Source organism: Rhamphochromis sp. 'chilingali' (assembly GCF_963969265.1).
Source record: "Rhamphochromis sp. 'chilingali' genome assembly, chromosome: 17".
Classification (NCBI taxonomy): Eukaryota; Metazoa; Chordata; class Actinopteri; order Cichliformes; family Cichlidae; genus Rhamphochromis; species Rhamphochromis sp. 'chilingali'.
The window spans coordinates 20,825,920-20,849,777 of record NC_137944.1 but is presented as its reverse complement, the minus strand read 5'-3'; the positions used below and the strand labels follow the sequence as shown (position 1 = coordinate 20,849,777).

Genomic DNA, 23,858 nt, shown 5'->3' with positions numbered 1-23,858 from the left:
TCAACCAACTTTATTTGAATTTTACAGTCAGACAAAAATTGTTGATCTGTCGAAAATATAAATTCTGAACCAACATAATAACTATGAAACATGTTTACATAGTCACAAAAATGAACCCAGCGAGAGCTCAACTGTAAGCTGGAGGTTTGCATAAGAGTTCAGACTTGCGTAAATATCCCTCTCTCAGTGCTTCCTGCCTCTTTATGCCAAACAGGAGTTACAGTTACAGGGTCGTTGCAAAACACAGGCTCAGTGATACCTGCTGTGGGAGCATCACACCCCGCTGACCCTGACCTCAAAGGTGACGAAAATTCAACATGTTTTTAACATGTTCTGCTACTACAAATATCAAATACTTTTAATTGTTGAAGCAAACAAACAAAGACCATTAAATAAAACTATCATTTACAATATTATCAAAAAGAAGAAAAATCTCTCCACACAGTCAGTGCTTTCATAATTATGGATTCTTAAGATCGCCCAAGAATCCATAAGTTGATGGCTTTTAGTTAAATGCATAGACTACGTCTCTATGGGATATGAATACACTGAGAAGGAGGAATTGAAATGTAAACATACTAAAATCTGCAAACAATGAAACACATGAAAACAACTGGAGACTGAGGTGAGTTTTGGATCAGTAGAAATGCTCATTGCTAAAAGTTCTACTTCTAAAAGAAATAAATCACAGCATTAAATGGCTACATCACTAGAATAATGCCAAAAGAAGTGCAGATGTCTGCGCTCTAATTGAAAACATAAGAGCAAATTGTTGCATTTAAATTTTAAACTTGGATTTAAAATAAAAATAAAAACATGGCAGCACTTTTCATTGTTCACTGGTTGTTCTGAGACCCTTTTTGAAGACTGGCTTCAATGACGAGCGCGAGTGCTCATTTTTCACATCAATCCTGGACCTAAAGTTTGGAAAATGGCCAACGACTTTTCATTAACAAAATACAAGATAAACACTAGGGCACCGTTTCTGGTTGTGCTGTTTCACTGGTCTGCTGAAGTTACTGTAAACTACAACGGAGCAGTTTGTTAACCTGAAGCAGAGCTAGAGGACTCGATGGCATTGCTGTGCCTGAAGCAACTGAATTACATATCTGACCTTAGGAGAAATACTGATTCCAAACTGACAGGAAAAAAAAAGCACTATTTCTGTCTTAGGCCCTGGTCACACAGGGATAGCGACCGTTTGGCAACCACCTTTCAACCATCAGTTGCTAGGGAAAAATGGGTTGCTTGTTGTTCTGTGAAAACATCTGCTAAAACCTTAGAGCAGGGATGTCAAAGTCTTTTTACACTGTGGGCCACATACAGCCCACTTTGATTTTAAGTGGACTGGACTGGTGAAACTACATGAGGAATGTGTAAAACTGGAGAAAAGGTTTGGGTAGGGTTCAAAATATAAAGTTTTGAACACTGAAAAAAAAAATCATATATATTAAAATAGCAGAGCCTTAAAGACCAGGCAGTGATTAACCCTGTCAGAGATTTTTAGTAGAGACACCTGTGTGTTATTAATTTGAAGCTCCTACGTCTCCTCATTCTCGAGGTATCGCATTTACTGGCGTCCACATCACCAGGCGGGTGGCTGCTTGTTGATATTGGTCATCAAAAAGGTGCCGCAACAAAAACCTTGTTATTGCTTTGGTCTCTCGATTGCTGTGATCCCCTGCAGTTTATACAGAAGATGTTGCAAACAGTCGCCAACTACTTGTGTCGAGTGTCAGTCAAACAATGAAAAGTGGGAGTAGTGAGGTGCCCATATGCCGCATGGCTGAGAGCAGCCAGCCTGGGTTTGCATCTGACCTGTGGCCTGTGCCTTCCCTGCTCTCGCTCCTCTGCTTTCCTGTCATTCTTCACTGTACCCTTTCAAAGAAAGCTGTAAAAAGGCCAAAAAATATTTAAAAAAGAGAAGTGGAAAAAGTGCAAACTGGACAATGTAGAACATTTACCTTTAAAGTAAGAGTTGTGCCTTCTGAAATGTCTTGGTTAAAGTGACAAGTTGACAAGTGCTAGCATACAAATCAACATTTCCAGTGTAAACAATGAGTGATAGCATTAATATGCTAATGACCAAAGCAATGACAAGAAGATTTTTGGTGCAGCACCCTCCTCGCGACACATCTCACTCAGCAACCTCCAGGAACGACTCACCAGCTGTTAGGGTACCAAAAGTCTGCCAGGGGTTTGCAAAGGGGTCTCTAGGCCTGTGTGACTAAGGCCTTGGGTCAACACTTGCATTTTAAAGGAGAGTCCTTTGAATTTGCCCAGACTACTCTTGAGATGGTGCATAGTGACAAATAACTTTTGACCAAATGAAAACTGGCAAACTCAAAACGTTGACTCAAAAGCTGTTTGCGGTTTTTAAATTATTATTATTATTATTATTATTATTATTATTATTATTATTATTTAAATTGTGGGCTGAAAACACAAGTGACACCATGTTATCTGCAACAAAAATCACATACTCAACCAAGAAAATTAAAAACTTAAAAAGAAGACATTTGTACATGAAACAAAACAACAAACTTAAACTCGACACTGATATACAGCAGTTAAAAACATGTATTTGCATCACAGCTGTTTTAGTGGAATTATGAGTTGTAAGATTTGGTATGTTGTATTGCTCTGCAAGGATCTACTTTTTGTAACCAAAAACAAGCAGATATCTGGGCCTAAAGCCAAGAGAACATCTGTTTAGCCACATAGTTGTGGCTCTACATTTAATTTCCACCTGGCTGTGGTACTTCTACAATGCTTTCCTGTTGTTTTGTACAATAATCCTGAACATTTGCCTCATTTTCACCAAATAAAATAATCAAAAACACATCATATGTGTTTATTTAACTATCATATCTACACTCGTAACATGCTTAACACTTCAAATCAAACAGTCATAATACAAAATCAAACAAGTCCACCGCATTGCTTTGCATATATTGTGCAGATTCCAGAGCCTCTGTGCTCTCCAGGAGTTATGGCTAGTTCCTTTGAAGAACAGCAGGCCTCTCTTTTTTCAGCAGTTAGAACTTTGCAGCCAAGAGAAGCACAATGTTTCGTTACGTTCCTTTATGCAGAGACCCTGAGGATGAAGTGGAGTGGCTGTTCATCTGCAGAAGACAAGTGTGAGTAACACTAGTTAGCACTGGCACAGGTTTTCAACTGGTTTGTTTTTGAGGGTGGCTGTAGCTCAGGAGGTAGAGCAGGTCAACTACTGATCAGAAGGTTGGTGGTGCGACTGGTCCAAGTTACTCTGATGCCTCCAATGGAGTATGAATGTGTGTGAATGTTAGTAAAAAAGCACTTAAGCATGGAAAAAAGTGCCTGAATGAATGAAGCAAGTTGTATAAAGCACTTTAAATGCTCAGGTAGAGTAGAAAAGCTTTATATAGGAACCAGTCCATAGTCCCTGCAATAAATCATTCATTATCTCAACTTCATTTTCATTAAATTCTGCCCACACCCCTCACCCCTGCAGTAGCTTTACCCACAGTTTGAGAACCGGTGGGTCGGCTTTAGCCCTTTAGTTAAGACAAAGGTCTATGAGTGTCCTCACAAAGATGGAAATGAGCGATGCACAAACGCTGTATAAGATATGGAGAAATAGAAATTTTTAAAAATCTTTCACAAAGTCATGTTTCTCCAGTATTGTTTTACACCTCACATACAACTGTTGTCTGGCTTAGAAATCCTCAACCCTGAAGACAGACAGTGCCCATCACTCGTGTTCAAAAAGTTGCCCACACATTACTCTAGGGGGAATAGGAGAAAGCAAGAACAGTTGTAGGTAGCATCAGGGTAGGCCTGACTGACAGGCTGATGACACACCATATGGAGATGCTGTGCGAATTTTACCCTGAGGGGGACAACAATGTTTTTTTATTATTTGTTTGCCTCATCCCTGTCAGCTTCTGTTACGGAAACGAGAAGGAAGAGACAGCCAGGTTGTGGGAGCTGACAGCCACGCACGTAGATACAAGACAATACGCAGACGCACGTGTGCGCAGAAATGACAGACTGTGCTCAGACACAGACGAAGTACAGACACAGAGCAGGAACACGCAGTTGGTAAAGACATACTGTACACGGGGTGAGCAGGGACTTTATGCTGTACTTCACTCTGGAAAGTGAGATAACTGATCTACGGTTAACTGGCTTGAGTTACCTTTAAGATGAAACTGTAGTTAAGCTTTGAACTGTGATACAAATATAAAGAGAAACACTGCCCTGCACCAGATAACTGACAGGATTTTAAAAACATAAACACAAAGTTAATCAATAATGATGTAAAGGTAGGCTTATGTTTTCAGATATAATTGGTTTGGAGCACAAAATGCTATTTTTTCCATTTTTAAACCATATTTATATACTTTATAAGTATATATCCACCAACCTAGTTGTATAACCGATTATGATCATCAATGATTCGAAAAGTCTTAAAGATTTTAAAATGAAAGATGCAAAGATTATTTTAATTCACAATTCTTTTTGCCTGAAATACAAATCTAGAAATTATCAGTAAAATCAAAAACATACCTGTTTGGAAGCTTCAGACGAGGAATGGACTTCATTTCCAAAGTTTCCATTTAACTGCATCGTTGCTGTGAAAGTAGAAAGTAGTGAAAGAGCATTGAAACATCTGTTTCTCATTCTGAAAGCAGTAGATTTTTATAATAGAAATCCTATTTCCTAAAACGTTAGGCCTCCATCTAAACCAGGGGTGGGGGAACTCCAGGCCTCAAGGGCCAGTGTCCTGCAGGTTTTAGATATCATTAGTTCATTACCAGGCCTCTGGAGAACATGAAGACATACTGAGGAGGTAATTTAACCATTTAAATTATCTCTGTTGGATCAAGGACACATCTAAAACCTGCAGGACACCGGCCCTTGAGGCCTGGAGCTCCCCACCCCTGATCTAAACAGTACTCAGTTCTTTGATCATTTACAGCAAATAAAGCAGAAAGCAAAGCTTCCTCCTTACCCTGTGAAACAAGCCTGGGATCAACAAAGCCCCAGTGCTGATAGAGAGCTGCCAGATCATGTGGACTGTAGTTTTTCAGGATACTTAAAATATCGATGTCCGTTGGCGTTTCTCCTGTTGATTCACTCTTTCCCTGAGATATTCGGAGTGTATCTAAATATGCTTTGCTTCCGTGTAGCCCCCACATATTCATGGCAGCCCAGAGATCAGAACCTTTGGGACCTGAAGAAAAGTCACTTGAATGCCTGCGAGAGTGGAGCTTATCTGTGTTAGAGGAAGAAGAAGAATTCCCACTGCGATTTCTTGCCAGCATAAAACCCAAACCCTCCTGTGGGAAGTTCCCCTCCACAGTGGCTCTGTTGCCTCTTTGTTTTGGGCTGCTGGTAGGCTGCAAGCTCTGGAGACTCTTGCTGTTCACAATGCTGTTCACAATGCTGTTTGATGAAGTAGCTTGGGTGCTGGAGCCTTTAGATCCACCCCCCACTGTTCGGTTATGCTCCTTCTTTTGATTTTGGAGTCCAACCTTGCCACTAGACTGTGTCGCATCTGAAGGTCGTGAGTCCTTTGACTGATGCTTGGACTTCAGGGTGCTTGATTGATTCTTGTGGGACGACTGCTTATTGCTGCTGCTGCCATGGTTTGTGACCCCGGGAGGCTGTGTGCGCTGCGTTCTTGGAGTAGGCAAAGCTGGACAGTCCTTGCCTTCGAGGAAGGGTGGCGGCCCTGTGCGTCTCCACTGAGAAGCACCTGCCTTTAAACTCTTGAGACTATTAATGCTAGGTGCCCACTTGGGTGCCATGGTACTGCTGCCATCCACCCTGTGGGCAACACGCTGATGGATCCACAGTACTTCTGGGTAGTTGGTGGTGTGGGAGCAGTATGGGCACTGATGTCTCACCAGGCCCTGTGTTTTTACTGAAAAACTAACATCAGTTATGGGTAAAGAAGAAAGATTGAGGAGGCTGCTAGCATCGCCAGTAGCATGTCCCTGCTCTTTCACCTCTGAGCCATTTGTCTTTTCCATTTTAATGTTTGACTCTACTAACTCCTGGCTTGGAGAACATGAATATGGATTCCAATATGGCTGACTGAGCAGGATGCTCCTGCTTCTGAGGTAGTCCATGTATCTTGAGGCTTTGGAACCACTTCTGCTTATGTCCAAATTGGTGCTCTGTTTGCTGTAGGAACTCAGGAAGTCCTGGTGCTGCGTGTGCAGGTGAGACCTGAGTAGCGCGGTGTCAACAGTGTGGAAATCACAGTGCTCGCAGAAATATTTCTTTTTATCTGCAGGTAAAAACAGAAGGGGACATTCATAACAAATGAGGTCAGTTTTTTTTACATATACAAAAAGACTGTATAATAAAGACAGAAGGATCACACATCTAGCTAAGGAAGGAAAAAACACCCCTAATTAGACAAAAAGATAGAATTATGTATTGTGCTATTATTAAATGTAAATTGTGTTTATTTATTGGTCATTATAAATGCAGATGCCAAAATATTAGCAAACAGCTAATATTGGCCCTATTAGCTTTATTTCATGATTACTGGTGCTGCCATGATGAGTATTGACAGTCATTGTGGTAAGTCAGACTGGTAGAACATAGCATCAGCACGTTTTAATAGTAATAAAGAAATTTGTCATTAGTCTAAAGATATTGTACACAAATAGAAGCTGTTACATAAAATTTTCCATATTGATATTTTGTCCCACCCCTGACACACAATTAATAAATCTAAATCTGAATCTACAAATCCAACCAAAACAGTTTTTTAAAGATTTGTTAAGACAATAAAACAATTATTAATGCTGAGATTTATATATTAAGAGTCCCTTAAAAATATTAGGTAAGGTAACCTTACTGCGTTTGTATGTTTACAGACATTCTTGTGTAAAAAAGGGCAATTACTGCTGCTGTAATCCATTTAGAAATTCGCTAGTGATCTCTCCTTTACACAATATATTGCCAATTTAACTCATTTTTGTACTAGAGTTGTAGTTTCATTTACCTTTCAGAAATCAATTTGTATAAAATACAGCCCTTAATTGATGCTTTGATGCTTATAAATGGTAAAAGTACAAAACTGTTCTAAGTCTGATCAACGAATATAAACTCTTGTCTAAGCTCTGTCGTGGATAATGTATTATGGTGTGTTGTGGTGTATTCGGCTCACCTTCCTGGTCTAGGCTCTTGATGTTCTTCGTCTGTTTAGATGAGGAGTGAACATCTTTAACGTTTTTAGTCTGTAGTGCTTCATAAAATGCTTGACCAAGTCCATTCAGCAGAATAGAGTCCTTCTGGCTAATCTTTTTGTCACCACCTTTGTGATCAAGGCCTGCATCACCCTTCCTCTTCTTAAGATTGGAGCCGGCTGTGTCATTTGGCTTTCTCTTCTTCTCTTGCTTCAAGGGGACGTACTCGCCTTTTTCTATGTCATATGCCACTTCCGCATCAGCTAATCTCTCCTCCCATCCCAGACATTTTTCTGTAGCCTCCACTAGCCGTCCTCTTGTAGCTAACTGCCATGACTGGTAACTACAAATTGGATCCAGCTCAGGAATTCGACTGCCCGGCTTCACTTCTGCAGGGCTTTCCCTGGGTCCAGCAGAAATGAGGTTCAGGCTTTCCAAAAACTGCCTCTTAGCATCTTGCACCTCGGAGGACTCCACATTTCCTTGTGTTGGATTCTGCATCTGAGTGCGGGTGTGGTTCAGTTTATGCAACTTTTCATGTATCTGCAGTGTCCTGCGGTCATTGAAGAAGTTACCGCAGCCTGCACAGAGCTCATAGAGGCACTCTTCATTCGTCAGTAATGCTGGGTCCTGAGGAACCCCGTTGATGGTGGCAGGCGGTTCGTTGCTTTTGCTGCCCCTTAGCTGGGCTTTCACTCGATGAATGCGCATGTGACTTTGGAGGAACCACGCTTGGCGAAAGCGTCGTCCACATATCCGGCAACCGTGATCCTGAGAGCCACGGTGCCTTTTCATGTGGGACTTGAGGAGTAATACCTGAGGGAAAACCTGGCCACAAATGGTGCAGGAAAAAGGTCCGTCATCACCTCCATCGCTAACCTCGACACCATCTTTAACCTTTTTCTTGGTTGTTTTCTTCTTGACCTTTCCATTAATGTTATGAGCTTTATCAGGTGGGCTGCTGAGCTCAGGAGGGTCAGTTATATCAGCATCCTCTTTTTGCCCTTCATCTCCATCCCCCTCCCTGTCACTGAGGTTTTGGCTCAAAAGGCCCAATTTATGGCTTCTAATATGGGCCTTTAGGCTGCCCTTCTGAGCTGTCCTGTGCTCACAGTAGGGACACTTGTAAGGCTTCTCCCGAGTGTGTCTTCTCATGTGCTGAGATAGAGAGCTTAGAAGTGGAAAACTGCGACCACACACCCCGCAGGTGTGGCATGGGGTTACCTCATCCTCTGCCTCCACTTTAGCTGTGTGTTTTTGTGAAACATCCTCCCTTTCTTCTGTCTCCATCACTTTTCCAAGACCACCGGTCATCAAGAATCACCACAGCTGTTTAATAAATCCTCTTTGAAACTCTAGAAAAGTTATTCTTCCAAAACTTATTGAGTTCTCAGCACAGGTAACAAAAACTTGCCAAACATCACAGCTTTAGTATCCAATCCCGATCTCTGAAGAGAAGTTCCTTCATCAAATGGCATGCTGTTTTTATGATACCTGGAAAAAAAGAAACTGAAATGAGTCCCATGATAATTAAATTAACTACCAAAATTCAGAAAAAAGCCAGTTAAAAAAAGTCTGTCCAAATGGCTTTAAAATAATATGAAAACATAAATGAAAATACAGTATTTAAGGAAAAAACAGAGATTGCACAAAGACAACGAGCTTGAAAGTTAATCCTTGGTATGACCACCTTAATTCTTTAGTATTCTTCTGCTGTAGATAGTTTTCGAGGTCTGCACTGCACAGCATGCTGAGACATGCCAGGTTTTCGGGTAATAGCCGTTCCAAAATCACCAAAATGGTGCAAAAATAGCGTTTTATGTATTTTTTTCATAAATTCAACTAAAGAAGTAGGAACACTTCATATGATTCCATGACAGGCTGCTGGTAACAAAGTGTCTAAAGATACAATTTAATGCAATAGTTGCTTTTTTGTCCAAGTTGACACAACATTGGTTTTTATGTGAGCTCAGTGTTAAGTGGCCTAACAGATGAATAAACATGGTCAGGTACAAGGACTGAAAATGAGTGAAAAAGCAGCTGATGTCCAAAAAGAAAAAAAGGAAAACTTTAATTCTTCAGAACTGAGAAGCCACACAGAAAAACTATTAAAGCTTAAAAGTGAATGTGACAGTGGCCACAGCATTTGTGACTCACTATCTTATAAACCAGATGTCACGATCCTGGGTCTTATGACCCAGTGTTTTGAGTTTTAGTTCATTTTGATGTTTTAGTTTATGTAAGCCCTTCAGGTTCCTAAGTTCATTTGTTATCATGCTTAAGTGTTTCTAGTTCTTATTATTTCCCCCTCGTGTTTCCAACTATGGTAAATCTCCCCTGCTTTTCATGTGTTTCATGTCTGTGTCTTACATTGTGAAGTTTGGGTTGTCATGTCTACGTCTCATTATGTTTCCTGTTTTATTGTGAAGAGGTCTGGTGTTTCTGTGTTCATCGTGTTCAGTTTTACTCTTCCCCTGTGGCGTTGTTATGTTCATGTTGATCTACTGTGCCTTTCTGTTCCATGTTTCAGATCCCTATGTTCTGTCTCCCCCAGTCTGTTAAGTCCACATGTCTTGAGTTCCGTCAGTGTGTTTCCTGTTTTACTTTCACAGTCTGTTCTATGTTAATGTTTCTAGTTTTGCTTCCCTTGCCTCGTCCTGCTTAATTACTCTCAGCTGTGCTCTCCTCCTGTGGCTCATTCCCCCTCGTTATCCCTCAGTGTATTTAAGCCCCATGTTTCTCTTTGTCAGTGTTGCGTCCTCCATCATAGCTGTGTGATTTTTCCCTGTGGCTCCTTGTGCTTTAGTTTTTCCCAGTTTAGGTTTGTGTTAATTTTGCTTCAGTTTGCCTTGCCCTTTGTTTGTACCTTTTTTTCCAGCCATATTAAACGGCTCGCTTTTTGTTAACATTCAAGTTTTGTTCCCTGTTCCTTGGAGTCTGCATTTTGGGTCCTTTTTCAATTCATACAGTCTGCCCTTGCCAGACTGTGACACCAGATTGTATAACAATCTATACCAACAAGAGATTTGCAACATGTAAAAAAGCACTGCAGTGAGAGTAGACACCCCTGGTTTAATTTCATATCTTTAAATAGAATAAACTAGTGATGGGCAGATGAAGCCCCATGAAGCACTGAAGCTTTTCATCCAATTGGTTCACCCCAACGCGAAGCTTCATGAAGCTTCATTTGCTCTAGCAGGACACCTACTGGACGTAAAAATAATAGCTGGTATGAATTTGAAGAGTGTGGCATTTTGCACACAGCCTGTAAATGTCAACAACAAAAGGAGTGTGTAAAACATCTATATTGTAGTGATGCAGTATACTGTGTATATTTATGCTGGCAGTATGGAAAGACAATAAAAACAAAGCACAAATTTAAATATCACACACGTCACTTATTGCATTGTATGATATTGTTATATCATTTAGTAACATTACAGCATGCTATAGTATCATGGCATTTGATGGCTCACCTGGTCTTGCTCCACAATCGGTGTTCCCCTTATTCTCATGCATAGCTCTGTAGTGCCTAAGCATGGATGAGGTGTTGTTGTTATATCCCAGCTCCCTGGCACATAGCAAACACCTCACCTTGTACAAAAGTACAGACAGCCTAACATAGGTTTTATTGCACCATCAGTATTATGAAAATCCATCTTCTGTGGAAATTCACATACCTTGTTGGGAGGAATAAGATCAAAATGTTCCCACACAGGGGAGGACATCCTCCTCTTCTTAGCTGGCTCCATTCTCTCCTGACTTTCTCTCCTCACTCTCATAAACCTCCAAACTGTCTCCAAACTCTCACTAACCGCAACTCTTCATCAAACACCCACATTTTGAATGAAGTCTGAGGGGTTTATATCGCTCTCATAGCTCGCGGAAAAAATTCGAACCGCTTCATGAACCAGTCACGTGGTACAGCCGGGCAGCGAGGCTTCGGACGTCATCATTTTCAGCTCCTCCCATAAATGAAGCAAGCCTCGATACGCGCTTCGCGGAAACGCCCCCTCATTACTCGACACACGCTCCGAAGCCTCGATACAGAACGTCCCATCACTAGAATAAACTGATGACTGAATAACTGAATAATATTTTGGTTTAAAAACTGTTTAAGATCAAGCAGTTGTTGATTCACATTAAGGTTGTTTTACTCTGTGCTAAGAGAGGGTGAGAGCTCACTGAGGCAATTTGCATCACGGAGATTTTGGAATAACCTTTGTCCTTTACTGGATGAACGACGGCTGTCTGTACCTATTAGACCACGGGTCAGTGTCTCAACATGCATGTGTCTGTCAGACCTTTGGTTGCTTATGCCGAAATTGAGTGTGTGAGGTGAAGCATGAAGAGATGTATTCATTCCTGGCCGGCCAGGATGAGCCCCCAGGGGCCATCCACTCTAATTCACGATCAATAATCCATTATCAACAAACTTCATTTTAGAAACTCACTTACTCGCACATACAGAGCACGGATTCTGGGCTGAGTGCTGATGCAAGATTGTAAGTAAAAAGGTAAGAATGTATATTTGTAACTTTTAGTATCAAAATAATCTAAATCTTTAAGGTTTTACACACAAATCATTGTTGAGACTGCAGGTATAGTGATGTAGCATTTGTCCAGATCCCTGACCTGGTTTATACCTATATTTTTGGCTTTTTTTTTTTTTTTTTTTCAAGGATGATGATTTTTTTTTTTTTTTATCTTAAAATAGCTTGCCTCGGACAGTAATGTTTTATCAAAACTCCAAAAAACTTTGGCAACACGAACACAAGGCTAATCAGCACATACTGGGTCATTTTTGCATGGCCTGCGATGCTGATTCATAATCATATATTTAGTGGTGAATCAAACAAGATTCAGTAGCAGATAGAAATGTTGGTGACCGTGAAGTTATAGGAAATGGTATTTAAAAGGGTTAATTTAACACATTAGCTAAATATTATCATATAATACATAAAATAACCATAAAATTGAACTTTTTATGTTTGCAGCACATTTTTTTGGAACAGCCTAGGGCTGGGCGATATGACCCAAATTTCATATCTCGATATTTTTTAGCTGGATGGCGATATAAGATATATATCTCGATATTTTTTTTTAAAGCCATAAAGTAAGAACAAAAAGAGAGTTCTTAGTCAAAGCTGTGTCCCAGATGTCACACAGGCACTTTTATTAACATAGAGCAGATGTACATAAAATTTACTCAAAAATAAATTATGAGCATTTATTAAATAATAATGCTCCATAAATAAAAGAAAACAATGTTGTTTTTATGCATAACAAAAAGCTCACAATTGTGCAGTCAGAATGTAAACTAAAAGACGCTGAGCATAATAACATAGACAGATTTCACAGCTGCTCTGTTCCCAACTTCTCCTGTGTGACTGACAGCCTGGAGTTTGAAATCCGCTTCGTAACCACGTCTCTTAACAGGTGCCATTTATGGTCCTTATACACACACAATACGGTAATATTACGCTGAAGCACAGTACGTATCACTCCGCGAGGCTCAGCCGTAATGCTCCGACAATCCATCAAGCGGTGCAGCTCCGTAGCTTACCAAAGTCGTACTAAAACATTTTGACAGATTGCTGAGCGCCGTGTACCACATAAAATCGGTTCGCGGCCATCAAGCACAACCAGAATTCATACAAAAGGCGCGCTGTCAACTTTTGAGAGAATGAAAGGGTTTTAGGCCGTGCAGCACCTCTGGGCTGCATGGCGTTAGCGTGGTTAGCTCGTTAGCGTGGTTAGCTAGCTAACACGTTGACGCGGTCCAGCCCCACACACGGGGCGATGCGCAGTAACTCGTTAACGCAGATTTGCCGTGTCCATCTTGTTGCTTCCTGCAGGTGAAGCGATGGGGGAGGAGGGGGAGTTGTGTTGAGTGAAGGAGAGGCGAGGCCGAGTAATGTTGCGTAAAGACAAAAGTGGACGAAAGAGAGGCAAACTTGCGGCTCCACAAGTATAATTATAACGTAACATAGACTATATCGATATAAAGGATATTGTCACATCTTATATCTCGTATAAAAATATATCGATATTTTTTAAAAACTCGATATATCGCCCAGCTCTAGAACAGCCTGTCCAATATATGCTTTGAGACTCATCTTGAACAGGTCAGCTGCTCATGTTCGCAACATGTTTCTTTTTCTACTCATATAGGGAACTGTTTTTTTCTTTTTTATCTGAACGACCAACTCGTGAGATACAAGATTCTCCCCTTTTTTTAAAAAAAACCAAAACAAAACATGATCACTTCCAGGGAAACACTGGGGGGAAAAAATAAGTTTGTTGTTCTATGAATTGACCTCATAAACTTTAGAACAACTTCAGTGTTTTTTTCCATAATGCACATGTAGGCGAATATATTTCATCATAGTCATCAAGTTCACCAAAGCAAGAATCAAAGTAGTTACCAGGAAAATTATGGAGATGGGTAAAAAAACAGGACATCTGCCCTTTTGTGTCATCTGGTGAAGTTATAAAGACACTGGGAAATGATGTACCTGATATTTGTTTTGTTGTATATACATCTGCTGCACCTGCTTTGGCTGGTGGGGTAAAACATGTCAGGTAAAGGTGCCTGTAAAGCCACTCATTCTCATTTAATTATTTATTGTTGTTTATTGGAGAGGTTTGGGGATGCCCAAGTTCAAACCATCTCAACCTTTCCTCTCTAACTTTGCCTATAAAAGCAATTTGTGCATCTTTAACTCTGCTAGCTCCCTCTCAGCCTTATTCAGTCTTATTTTACTACAAAATATGATATTCTGCATTGAAGAAAACCAGGTTTTTGCTTGTATATGCTGACAGTTCTTAGAAAGAAACACCAAATTGACAAAAGTCTCTATCAGCAGGTCAAGCTTAGAGAAAAATCAGAATTGCTTAAAGAAAATTGGAATCTAGCGATAAATCTTTCATCATTTTAGAGATAAATGATCTTGTCTGCCAGGAAAATGAGTTTGATGTGAGAAGCTCCTTTAGAGACTTCTTATCAAGACCTCAAAAAATGACAAACATACAAGCAGCTGTGGTGCTCTACATAACGAACAGTGCATGGCAGAGGCAGCCTGATGTAGCTAAACATGTTCCTCAGGCAACGACGACCATTTGTTTGGCTGTTTTTAGTGAAAGAAGGTACTCTAGCTCAGCCAGGCAGTCAAAAGAAAAACCTGCTATTGTGTCAGCCGCACCAGAACTGTCACATCGCCTCATGTCTGGCCCTCCACCCCTCATTAGGGGGTCGAGAGAGTTATTGTTAAACCGAGGAGGCCTGGGCCTACCCATCACTGTCTTCAAATGGGCGAAGAGGCGAGACAAAAGACAACGTTTGTTTGTCTCGTCTTTCTTTGAATGCAAGGGGGAAAAATAGGTACACATACTCATAAAGGCTAAAGCAAAAACACTGACTCCAGCATGATTTCCAGGAGGTGAGGTTGTTCGTCTAATTATCTGCTGTATGTGCATCTGCATCTGTCTAAATGCGTGCCTGCCTGCTTGCTATCATGTGTGCTGATCCGCTCACGCTACAATGGGTGCTGAACCCAGAATCTGGAGGAGTTTAGGAGGGTTTTTTCTGGACATGGCAGGTGTTTGGTAGGCAGACGCTATCAGATTAACGCACGGGCAATGTGGCACACTGTCTCCAAGAGGGGGGAGGATATGGGAGAGAAACTGGAAGGTGGCAATTAAGGGGTTATGGTTAAGGCGAATGTAATGAGTTAACACAATGGGGATAAAGTCAGAGAGCTGAGGGCAACAGATGGGAATAAACAGGCCATCAGAAAGGAGGTAGCCGCCTCTACAGTATGAGCTTATGCCTTTGTCAAAGCAGCCTATCTGCTTAGTGAGTGCTAATATTTGCATCTGCAGTGTCCTACTACTGCATGTGTACACAACAAAAATAATCGTGAAAACTCCCCTTGTCTTACCCCCTCCTCTCCTTCCTGTACTCGGCTATCTTTTCCACCTCTTCAGCCTTTATCCCATACAACAGTCAAAGCCCATTGGAGGATCTGTAAAGTAATGCAGATAGCCAAACATGTTGCTCTGGGGCTTAACTCATTTCTTTTAGAATCCCTCGCTCCATTTTTCACTCTCTTTTCTCTGGCTGATGAATAGGCACGTCCAGTCAGCTGTCCGCACACTGATTCATCCTGACGTCCCAACCAGCTCAGCACAAACTCCCTATGGTCAGGGCACTGATGCTGAGAGCCTGCGTTCTGCGATGTGCGTGTGTACTCGCATGAAAATATCCACAGCGTTGCATGTTTGCGCACTGACTGTGTGCCCGGTTGCTGCTGTGGACTGGAAGTCTCCCATCTAATCTTTAAAAACACCTAAAAAAGCCTCAAATACCAATTTTTCCTTTTGCAATAAAGAAGTGTCCACAACAGCTGACGTCTGCGCATTTCTGTATTTGCAAACTAGTGAGAGATGTGAAAAATCATTGCTGTGTGTATACCCCATGACTGTGTGCATGCATATGTGCACACAGTGCAAGTGTGTGTGTGCATGTGCTGAAGTCATCCAAATATTCACATCCACAAACCTGTGCCAACATACCCCTGACTGGAGATGGCATGTGACTGTCCTTATGCTAGTGTTCAAAGCCACAGTGACTCGCTAAGCCTCACCTCGCATCTACCGTTTTGTGTCCAGTAATCCTGTCCACCAACTGCAAACACAAATGAAAATATTACACGTTATCTTTGCTGCAAATATAGTCTGAGTCTATATTCAGGATATTTTCTATCATATTGTTCCCATCTTTAACTTATCCAGATGGACAGTACAATAAATTTAAGAAAAACCTTTCTGCCCATCAGTCATTCCTGACAGTATGATTAATCTTGTGTCAGTTGTTAGCGGATTACAGGAAATACAGTGTTGCACAAGGGATATTTCACAACAAATTAAAAGCAAAGTCGAGCTTGCCACATCAAGTCCTAGTGGACCAGAGATATCCTCAGAACTGATAATTATCACATCTTTCATTACGAAAATTCTGAAAGTGTGGGGCGGTTTAAACCTACAAAATGTTCTATTCTTACATGCTGAAGAAGAAGGAGGACGCCCACAAGCATAGCAAACACTACATGTGGAAGATGGTGACTCGTGCAGCTGCTGCAATAGCTGCACCCCAACCCGATGATAAGAAAGGCAAAGAAAGGCAGCAAGAGTCAGATATGGAAATACTTTGCATTTGCAAGGAGGATGATCGGGGAGTGATTATTGATTCACAAAAGCCAATGTTCAATGATGCTACTGTGATTTTTAGAACAAGCAAGAAAATAGTTAAGAGAAGAACCTAAAAGCCCGACATCTAGACCAGTTCACAGAATGAAAGGCGACCGAGTTTCAGTTCAGCATTTAAATATGCAAAGTATCATGTTCTCCTGAAATACATATTACCATTTTGTTTTTAAAAGCAAGAACTGCTGTTGTGAAGTTAACTATAATGGCTAATGATTTAACTAATTTTACCTTTTAAAGTTAAGCTACTCACATTTCAGTCCATTTCCTGTTATCAAAGTAAAATCTTAACATTTCTTGTTCTGTACTGCTTTTATTTACAGATAATGTAATTTTGTAATGTTCAAGTGTTTTTTTTAATAAAGGAGTTGGGTATCGGGAATCATGTAATTCTACTGGTATTGCTACTGACTTCTACATCGCCAGTGTGTGAATGTGTGTGTGAATGGGTGGATGACTGAATGTAGTGTAAAGCGCTTTGGGGTCCTATGGACTAGAAAAGCGCTATACAAATGCAGGCCATTTACCATTTACCATTTACATTTCTGGCATAGATATATCTATAGTAGGCACAACTGAAACTCAATGATCTGTAAAGATTAATTACTTTACTCACTTTACTTTTAATTAATGGCCTTCAATCCCATAGAAATCTACGTGAAAGGGGATTTCTTACTTGACCTCTGTAGACAATTTCCTGCCCTTTTTATGCACTCAAGTCATTCACTGTCGGATATACTGAATAATCAAATTCACAAAATTTGTAGATCTTGATCATACGATGGTTCAAAATGGAAGTATGAAACCACACACTCGCACACTCGCAGCTGTCAATCACAAGTCATTGAGCATGTGGTCTCACAGTCAGACCCGCCCCTTCTCGAGCCATCTTAGTTTCTGCAACCAAGAAAGCGACAGCAGAAACGCTCAAGGCTTTAGATCAGGTGATGTCACAGCAGCTACGCCCATCTTTTATCGATCTTTTATGATTACCTACTCTTCAAAGCAAAAAGGGCCAGCTTCTGGTTAATTGATATAATAATTTTTTACTTTGAATGTCAATGTTAAAAAACAATAAATAGTTGAGTAGACATTTAAATATTGCTGCCCTTCCAAGTTAATGCCAGAAATACTAGTGGATTAAATGTATTATTTATTTTATTAATGTTCAACAGCAGGTCCCAGTTCACTACCCGTTTCTCTCTCTCTCTCGCTCTCTGAGAAGGGGAACAAGTAAACAGATGATAGCCATGCTAACCGGCGCTGTTGTGCAGTACTCTGATGTATGAAACAAGCAGGTGTATGTCAGTTTTGTGTCAGGGTGTCTTCTGTCTTTTAGACTCGTCAATTCACCATTATTTTCTCTGGTTAGTTTAAGATAATTTCTTACAGGTTTTGTGGGCTCAACACAAACTCCAGGTGCAAGCATGACTTCATGTGTAGCAACTATACAATACAAGTCAGCAACTGGACATCAGATATATTGCCTTGAATACAAACTCGTCCAGTTAACAAAAGAAATATCAGTGTGTTTTAAAAAAAAGCCTTCCTTCTATCCTTCAGTCAAATACCTTCTATAAAAATATAAAGAAATATGTGTCATCATAAAAATGTTAAATGTCAAGATATTTTTCCACTTGCGTGGTGTGACTGCAGAGCTAACAATGACTTTCTCAGAGTAATACAGGCATGCTTCTTCCCATCCTGCCAGCGTGGCCTGAATGCAGCAGTAGAGGTCTTAGAATAACCTAGTGACCACAGAACAACCTCATTAGAGTGAAGTCTTGAAAAAACTGGCAAAACAAGATCAACACACATTGATAAAAGTACACAGCTCAGTCCTTCCAGACAACTCTCCATCCCACCACAGCTGGATTATCCTTTTACAGCTCACAAGCAACTCCTGTTATTATTCAGGGCCTATGGCGTTCCTAGAATGACTTAATTGCACAAAAACAGTGAGGCCGCAAGGCGCTGTGGGCGACCAGCCTAATGTACCTAAAAGATTAGACAGCCATGAGCTCAACAGTCACAAGCACGGACAAACTTGCGCACATTCGTGCCCATCCCCCTTCTTAGGCAACTCTCCACTTGGTTACACAACATATACAGGGATTACTCTTCATTGCATGAGATGAGCTGCTCAATGAGTGGCTTTTATCATGGATGCCCCTTTGTGCACAAAAGGGGGCATCCGTGGCATGACAGAGAAAAGACGGCAGCGGTTTTACCTGCTGCAGAAATACACAGTGGTCTCATGCAGACATCAGAAACTACCTGAGCAGCTCCACTAAAGAGCAGAAAAGCAAAGATGAAGAGTTGTCATTTTTAGGGCTATTTTCAATAGGTTATTATTACTGTTGATTTATCCTCCATGGTAGGCCTGAGGATCCACTGTGTACCCACTCTCTTTTCGGTTCGGATTGGCTAGTGTGGGAGACACTGGAGTATAATCTGCTGGCATTAACTTGCTCTCTAAAAAAAGCACTCTCGACAGGGATTAGATTATCATGGCAAGGTCAACTCAAACTCACTCCGACTGTCTCCCTTTATGTCTCTATCACTCTGGTTTTACTTTATCGGCCTTCCTCTCATCGTTCGGCCTCCTGTCCATAGGTGTAAATTCGAAGACACTGATTTCATTGTCACCTAAATGCGAGTCAAGCCACTAAGTAAAAGAAATGACAGCAGATTAAAGGAGATTAAGCCTACAGAATAAGGCCAAGAGAAGCAGTAAATCAGAACACTTATTAGAAAATGTTTTGTTGATTTAAATTATGTAAAAGTATTATTGTTTTGTTAAGCCTATTTATGATTATCATCATATTCTAGTTATTTTTCTGGTGACTGACTAATAGGTTCATCAAAAAGGAGGCTGTCACTGTAATCTTATGCATCTTAAATTGGAGATAAACTTTAGCTTGAGTTGATCCTCAGACTAATGAAGATTGAGCCCAAATAATGGACACAGCCACTTTAACTGTACAGTAAATATTATTTTTATGACAGGTTTGCAGTCAGAATTAATGTCTGCATGCAAAAAGTGCATCAGAGGCTGAGGAGGCTGAATCACTCCCCTGCAAATCAGAAAGAAATTTGACATAATTTTAACTAAAATAAATACAAAATGCTAAAGCTGATATTTCTAATCAAACGTACTTTAAGTTGCTTTGGTTTTGCTTTTTCCTGACATCTAATGTTGATCTCTATCTGCGTAAAAGATCATAATTCTCAAGTTACGTAGTAGATAATGATTTGTAACGACATGTGTGTGTAATTTCCCGTTTCCTGATGATTAAGGTAAGGATTGAAAAAGCGTAAGGGGATACCTGCTTAGCGATTTTACCCTGGAGCAAAAGACAGCTGGCAGGAGGGTCTGGATTAGGTTTCCCATAGGGGTATTGCATCTTTTACACCACCACTTCTTTGGAATAGAATGAGCCGATAGTAACCTGATTCCTCCAGACCCATCCAATCTCGTCTCATTGGTCTCAATGGGACCAAACAGAAGGGATCTGTGAACGCCTTACTCATCCCTCCCATCTTCCATCTGCCAGTGTCTGCACTCCAGTTCCTCCACCGGAGACTTAAAGGCCATGTTCTTCTTTCTTTTCTTTATTGAGGAACCTATATGAATCATCAAAAACTATAAATGTTCTCCGCCCATTCAATTCTTAATTGTGCTAAAATAAAGAAACGCTGCTTTGTGGTTTTGTAAAAAATGACGCAGTAGCTAAATTAGTGTTGCCCAAAGAACTGATCACAATAAGCTCCTAAAGAAAATTCAATTTGTTTTACATTTACATTTTCAGAATTTTTTTAACATAAATATGAATATTTTTCATTTGTAATTAGAAGACAAATTTCCTGATTAATTAATTTGGTGTCGAAAAATTAGCAAACACGTTATAAAAGTTAAAACTTTGAACTTTAGAAAAGAAAAGAAAAAGCATGTTTAAATATTTTACATTTATAATTCTCTTTTTTTGTTTAGGAAAAAATAGCAATTTGAGTAGATTTACTTGCTTAAATTTTAAATGCTTAAGCTTGTCCCTAAAGATTTTCTGTAGGATGATGTTTCTCATCTGTTTACATAAGGCCCAGGTAATGTGACCACCACCACATGCTCTGAATGCAGCATGTGATCCATCTGTATGATGTGCTGTTAGGTAATCACATCAAAAGAGAGGATGCACACTCAGCAAGAACGCGTACGCCTTTTAGCCACAGATTCACCCGCTGCAGACATTTGGCCCACTGAACAGTGCAGATGTTTTTACGTCTAAGTGTAAAGCTCAGTTTCCTGTGTTTAACCCACTCAGAACTTGTTTTCTTTTTTAGGGGTTTTTAGTTGTTTCATTCTGAAAAAACTAACTCCACTGTGATTTGCATGTATGTTAAACATAACTGAAAGATTGTTACACCTACTATAGATGTTACACTGAGAAATAAATTGACTAAAGCCACTTTTCCCTCAGGGACGAGGAAATCTTTCAAAGATGGTTTAAAGTTACATGACTGCATGATCTGGATTGCTTAAAACATTTGGGGCGGAGAGTGTCTGTATGAAAACAGTAAGTGATAACAGAGGTTGTGATCAACAGCAGCACTGCAGCTCATGTTTGGCCATTTGTGTTAATATGACTTTTTTTTAACAACGCTACAGGAAACTGGTTGAAGTGTTTGCCGCACGACCAAAAGTACTGAGACCAGGTGCAGTGAACTTGGAATTTTACTGCCTTTGAAATGGCTGTTTCAAAGACTGGGTTAGGTAGGCAGTTTGTGATCAATCTGAAAAATTACAATTATAACCTGAATACAACTAGTTGCGTCGGGTGCCCTATTGCAAAGACACGTGTTGAATGGGAGTTTCCCTCATCAGTGTTGGCAATTAGACGGCAAATTATTGGAGACGGGTTGCCTGTCTCCAGGAATAGCCTTATGATCGAAAGTGGCCACCCAGAGGTTGAGGATGTTGCACACTCAGCCTGTGGGCGACCAACTGGTAACGCAGCCACTTCAATCAGTCGCTGAATGCAAAAAAAAACAATCAAACAAAAACTACAACTGAAGTTTGTTGTTTGTTTTTTTGTAGATTCGAGGAGGTTGTCATCTTATTTCTCTTTTGGTGTCACTGAGACACAAAGCAGAAACATGAAAACATGCTGAGTATTTACTGCTTCATGCTGGATTCACAGGGAACAACGGTTTAATGGTTTCAGGGATTTTTTTTTTATTGTAAACTGAGGTTTGTAAAAATAATTTAAAGACTAAGAAGCTTCATTTTCATTTGATGAGGTCATTGACATTCACCCCAGATTAAAGTGCTGCCCACTAAAAAGAAAGGAAATTGAAATGATTATTACCACCCATTTTAAAACTTGTGTTTGTGCTTATTTTCACTTACAATAACAATTGCCTTTGTTTTGCAACCACAAAACAGGTTATTACATAAAAACATTAGCATGGGCAGTGTCTTATTTTCAACACAATTTCCACACAGAATTTCCCAATCACTGCATCCCTACTTTCAGCCCACTATCACAATGGGTGCTGCCCAAAGTGGAGATGGCCTGACCCCTCACATCCTCCTGCCTGCGCTGTCTGCACCCCTCCCCCTTCCAGCAACAAGCCTCTGTCCAGACCCCCGGCCTCCTGACCTAATCTAGATGATTAAATCATTTTTTCTTTAGCACAAATTTTGTCCCCCCCACTAGTCTTGTCTGGTAGTTGTCGCACACCCTCCCCTATTGATCGCCATGCTGAGGAGATTACCCTAATAGCTGGGATTACCTCCCCACATGTTGGCTGGTTACTCTAGGGGAGGAGGGGAGGGCTGGAGATGGTGCATGATGTGCAAGTGCAAAGAGGGAGGGGGGGAGTAAAACATATTAAAAAATTAAAATTAAAATCTAGACCTGGATTTGTTTGTTGCCTGTGAGTACTATAAAAGACAAACCAATATTACTCTCTGTGGGATGTAAATAAGACTTTTAAGCACCCACATAACAATCTTTATCATTCAGTGCTATGCTGTGCATGATCAGTCATAAGACAAGAGCTTTTTGAGGCAGGGGTAGACAAACAACACCCTCCTAGCCCTTTCTGACAAAAATTGGGACCGCTCCTCCTGCTTAGCCCAGCTGAAATCCAGTTTGAGTGCTAAATCAGCCTCAATCTTTATAAAAGGTTAAAAGTTTCAATTATATTTTGTTATAGATTATTATGCGCTATTTTTTGTTTCTTTTGCTTTGTTTGGTACTAATGGTCAGACAAAAGAAGCAAAACACACACCATTTTTTTGACTTTTGGACCCTACTCATCAGTCCTCTCCTGATAACAATACAGTTTAAGTGGCCCATCCACATGTTTCACTGAGGCCTCTGTGGTGTGGAGGCTCGGTGGGTGTTTTAGCTCACTGTTTCTAACAAGTGCAAGGGGTGAGAGTGGTTAGAAATCAAGATGTTAGACCCACTGTGACACGAAGGCAGGCGGGCAGGCTGAGAGAGAGGCTGGAGGCCATTCAGACAGTGCAGAGCAGAGAAAAGGAATTCCGTTAATCCGCCGCTGATCCGGTACAATGGCAGCCTTGTTGTCTGTCCCGTTTGCGCTCACTTACTCACCACAAGTTTGCGTGCGTCGACCGCCTTCACAGCTGTGCCCGAACAGCACCGGAGATGATGGTAATGGTTAAAGAAGCGATAATGTGTGGAGCTGGCAGGGAGGGGGTGTCAAGTCGCTACATGTAGGAAACAGCCTCGCTTCACGGGACACACGACTTCTCCCGAGTGCGTTACAAATAACTGACATCCATATTTAGTTGCCAACTAACCGACGGGGATGTTGTAGTCAACTTTCGCCAGCACAAACTCAAAACGGAGCACTTCTCGTATAAGCTGCTCCCGTCCGACACCCCACCGGGTCTCTTTTGTTAGTTAACCGTCGTTTGGCTTCACTCCTTACCTCCAGAGGGGTTAACGATAGGCGGCAGGTCGCTCCTGAAGGAATCCCATCACGGACCGAGCTCTCGCCTCGCAGCGGATAAACACTTGTCCACAAACCGAAGGGAGGGGAGCGGAGGAGGAGGGAGGCGGAGGGGGGCTATCCTTTGAGCGGTGTGCTCATCTCCTTTCTGCTCGGTGGCGTCAAAACTTCCGCGTATTTCAATCACAGCGGTGCACCTGAACCGCGGTTCCCGTTCCGCTCCTCGGCTGCTGCGGCGGCCGTCGTCGTCGCCGGGGACATGAGTGACGCGAGAGATAACGTTATTAACGTTAATAACAAGCAAGGGCGAGTGATCTCTGCGTGCGCGCGCCTCGCTTCCATTCACTGCAGCTGAGCCTGACTGCTGAGAGGTGACCGGTGCGCGCGCGTGCGGAACATTGAGTGAGGTCGAGCTCG

The 23,858-nt window shown here is 41.1% G+C and overlaps 1 protein-coding gene across 7 annotated transcripts; it reads right to left on the bottom strand.

Moving 5' to 3' along the window:
- Positions 1–23,828, bottom strand: LOC308384405 (zinc finger protein 516-like). Of its 7 annotated transcripts, XM_080862954.1 has the most exons (7): positions 23,421–23,828; positions 15,839–15,879; positions 15,134–15,217; positions 7,172–8,684; positions 4,997–6,280; positions 4,552–4,616; positions 1–3,125 (listed from the first exon to the last, which is right to left on the bottom strand). In XM_080862954.1, the coding sequence occupies exons 4-7, from the start codon at positions 8,502–8,504 to the stop codon at positions 3,075–3,077; spliced, it is 2,733 nt and encodes a 910-aa protein (XP_080719080.1). In that variant the 5' UTR covers positions 8,505–8,684; positions 15,134–15,217; positions 15,839–15,879; positions 23,421–23,828; the 3' UTR covers positions 1–3,074. The 7 variants fall into 7 exon arrangements, with proteins under 7 accessions (XP_080719080.1, XP_080719078.1, XP_080719077.1 ...); XM_080862952.1 differs by lacking the exon at positions 15,134–15,217 and having other exon boundaries at positions 23,081–23,828; XM_080862951.1 differs by lacking the exon at positions 15,134–15,217.
- Positions 23,829–23,858: the final 30 nt, after the last annotated feature.

Coding starts and splice junctions, on each gene's coding strand:
- LOC308384405 (XM_080862952.1), bottom strand. CDS start 8,504: ATGACCGGTGGTCTTGGAAAAGTGATGGAGACAGAAGAAAGGGAGGAT. Junction 6,281..7,171: donor CAAGAGCCTAGACCAGGAAG/GTGAGCCGAATA, acceptor TTTTACCTGCAG/ATAAAAAGAAATATTTCTGC. Junction 4,617..4,996: donor TCCCAGGCTTGTTTCACAGG/GTAAGGAGGAAG, acceptor CTACTTTCACAG/CAACGATGCAGTTAAATGGA.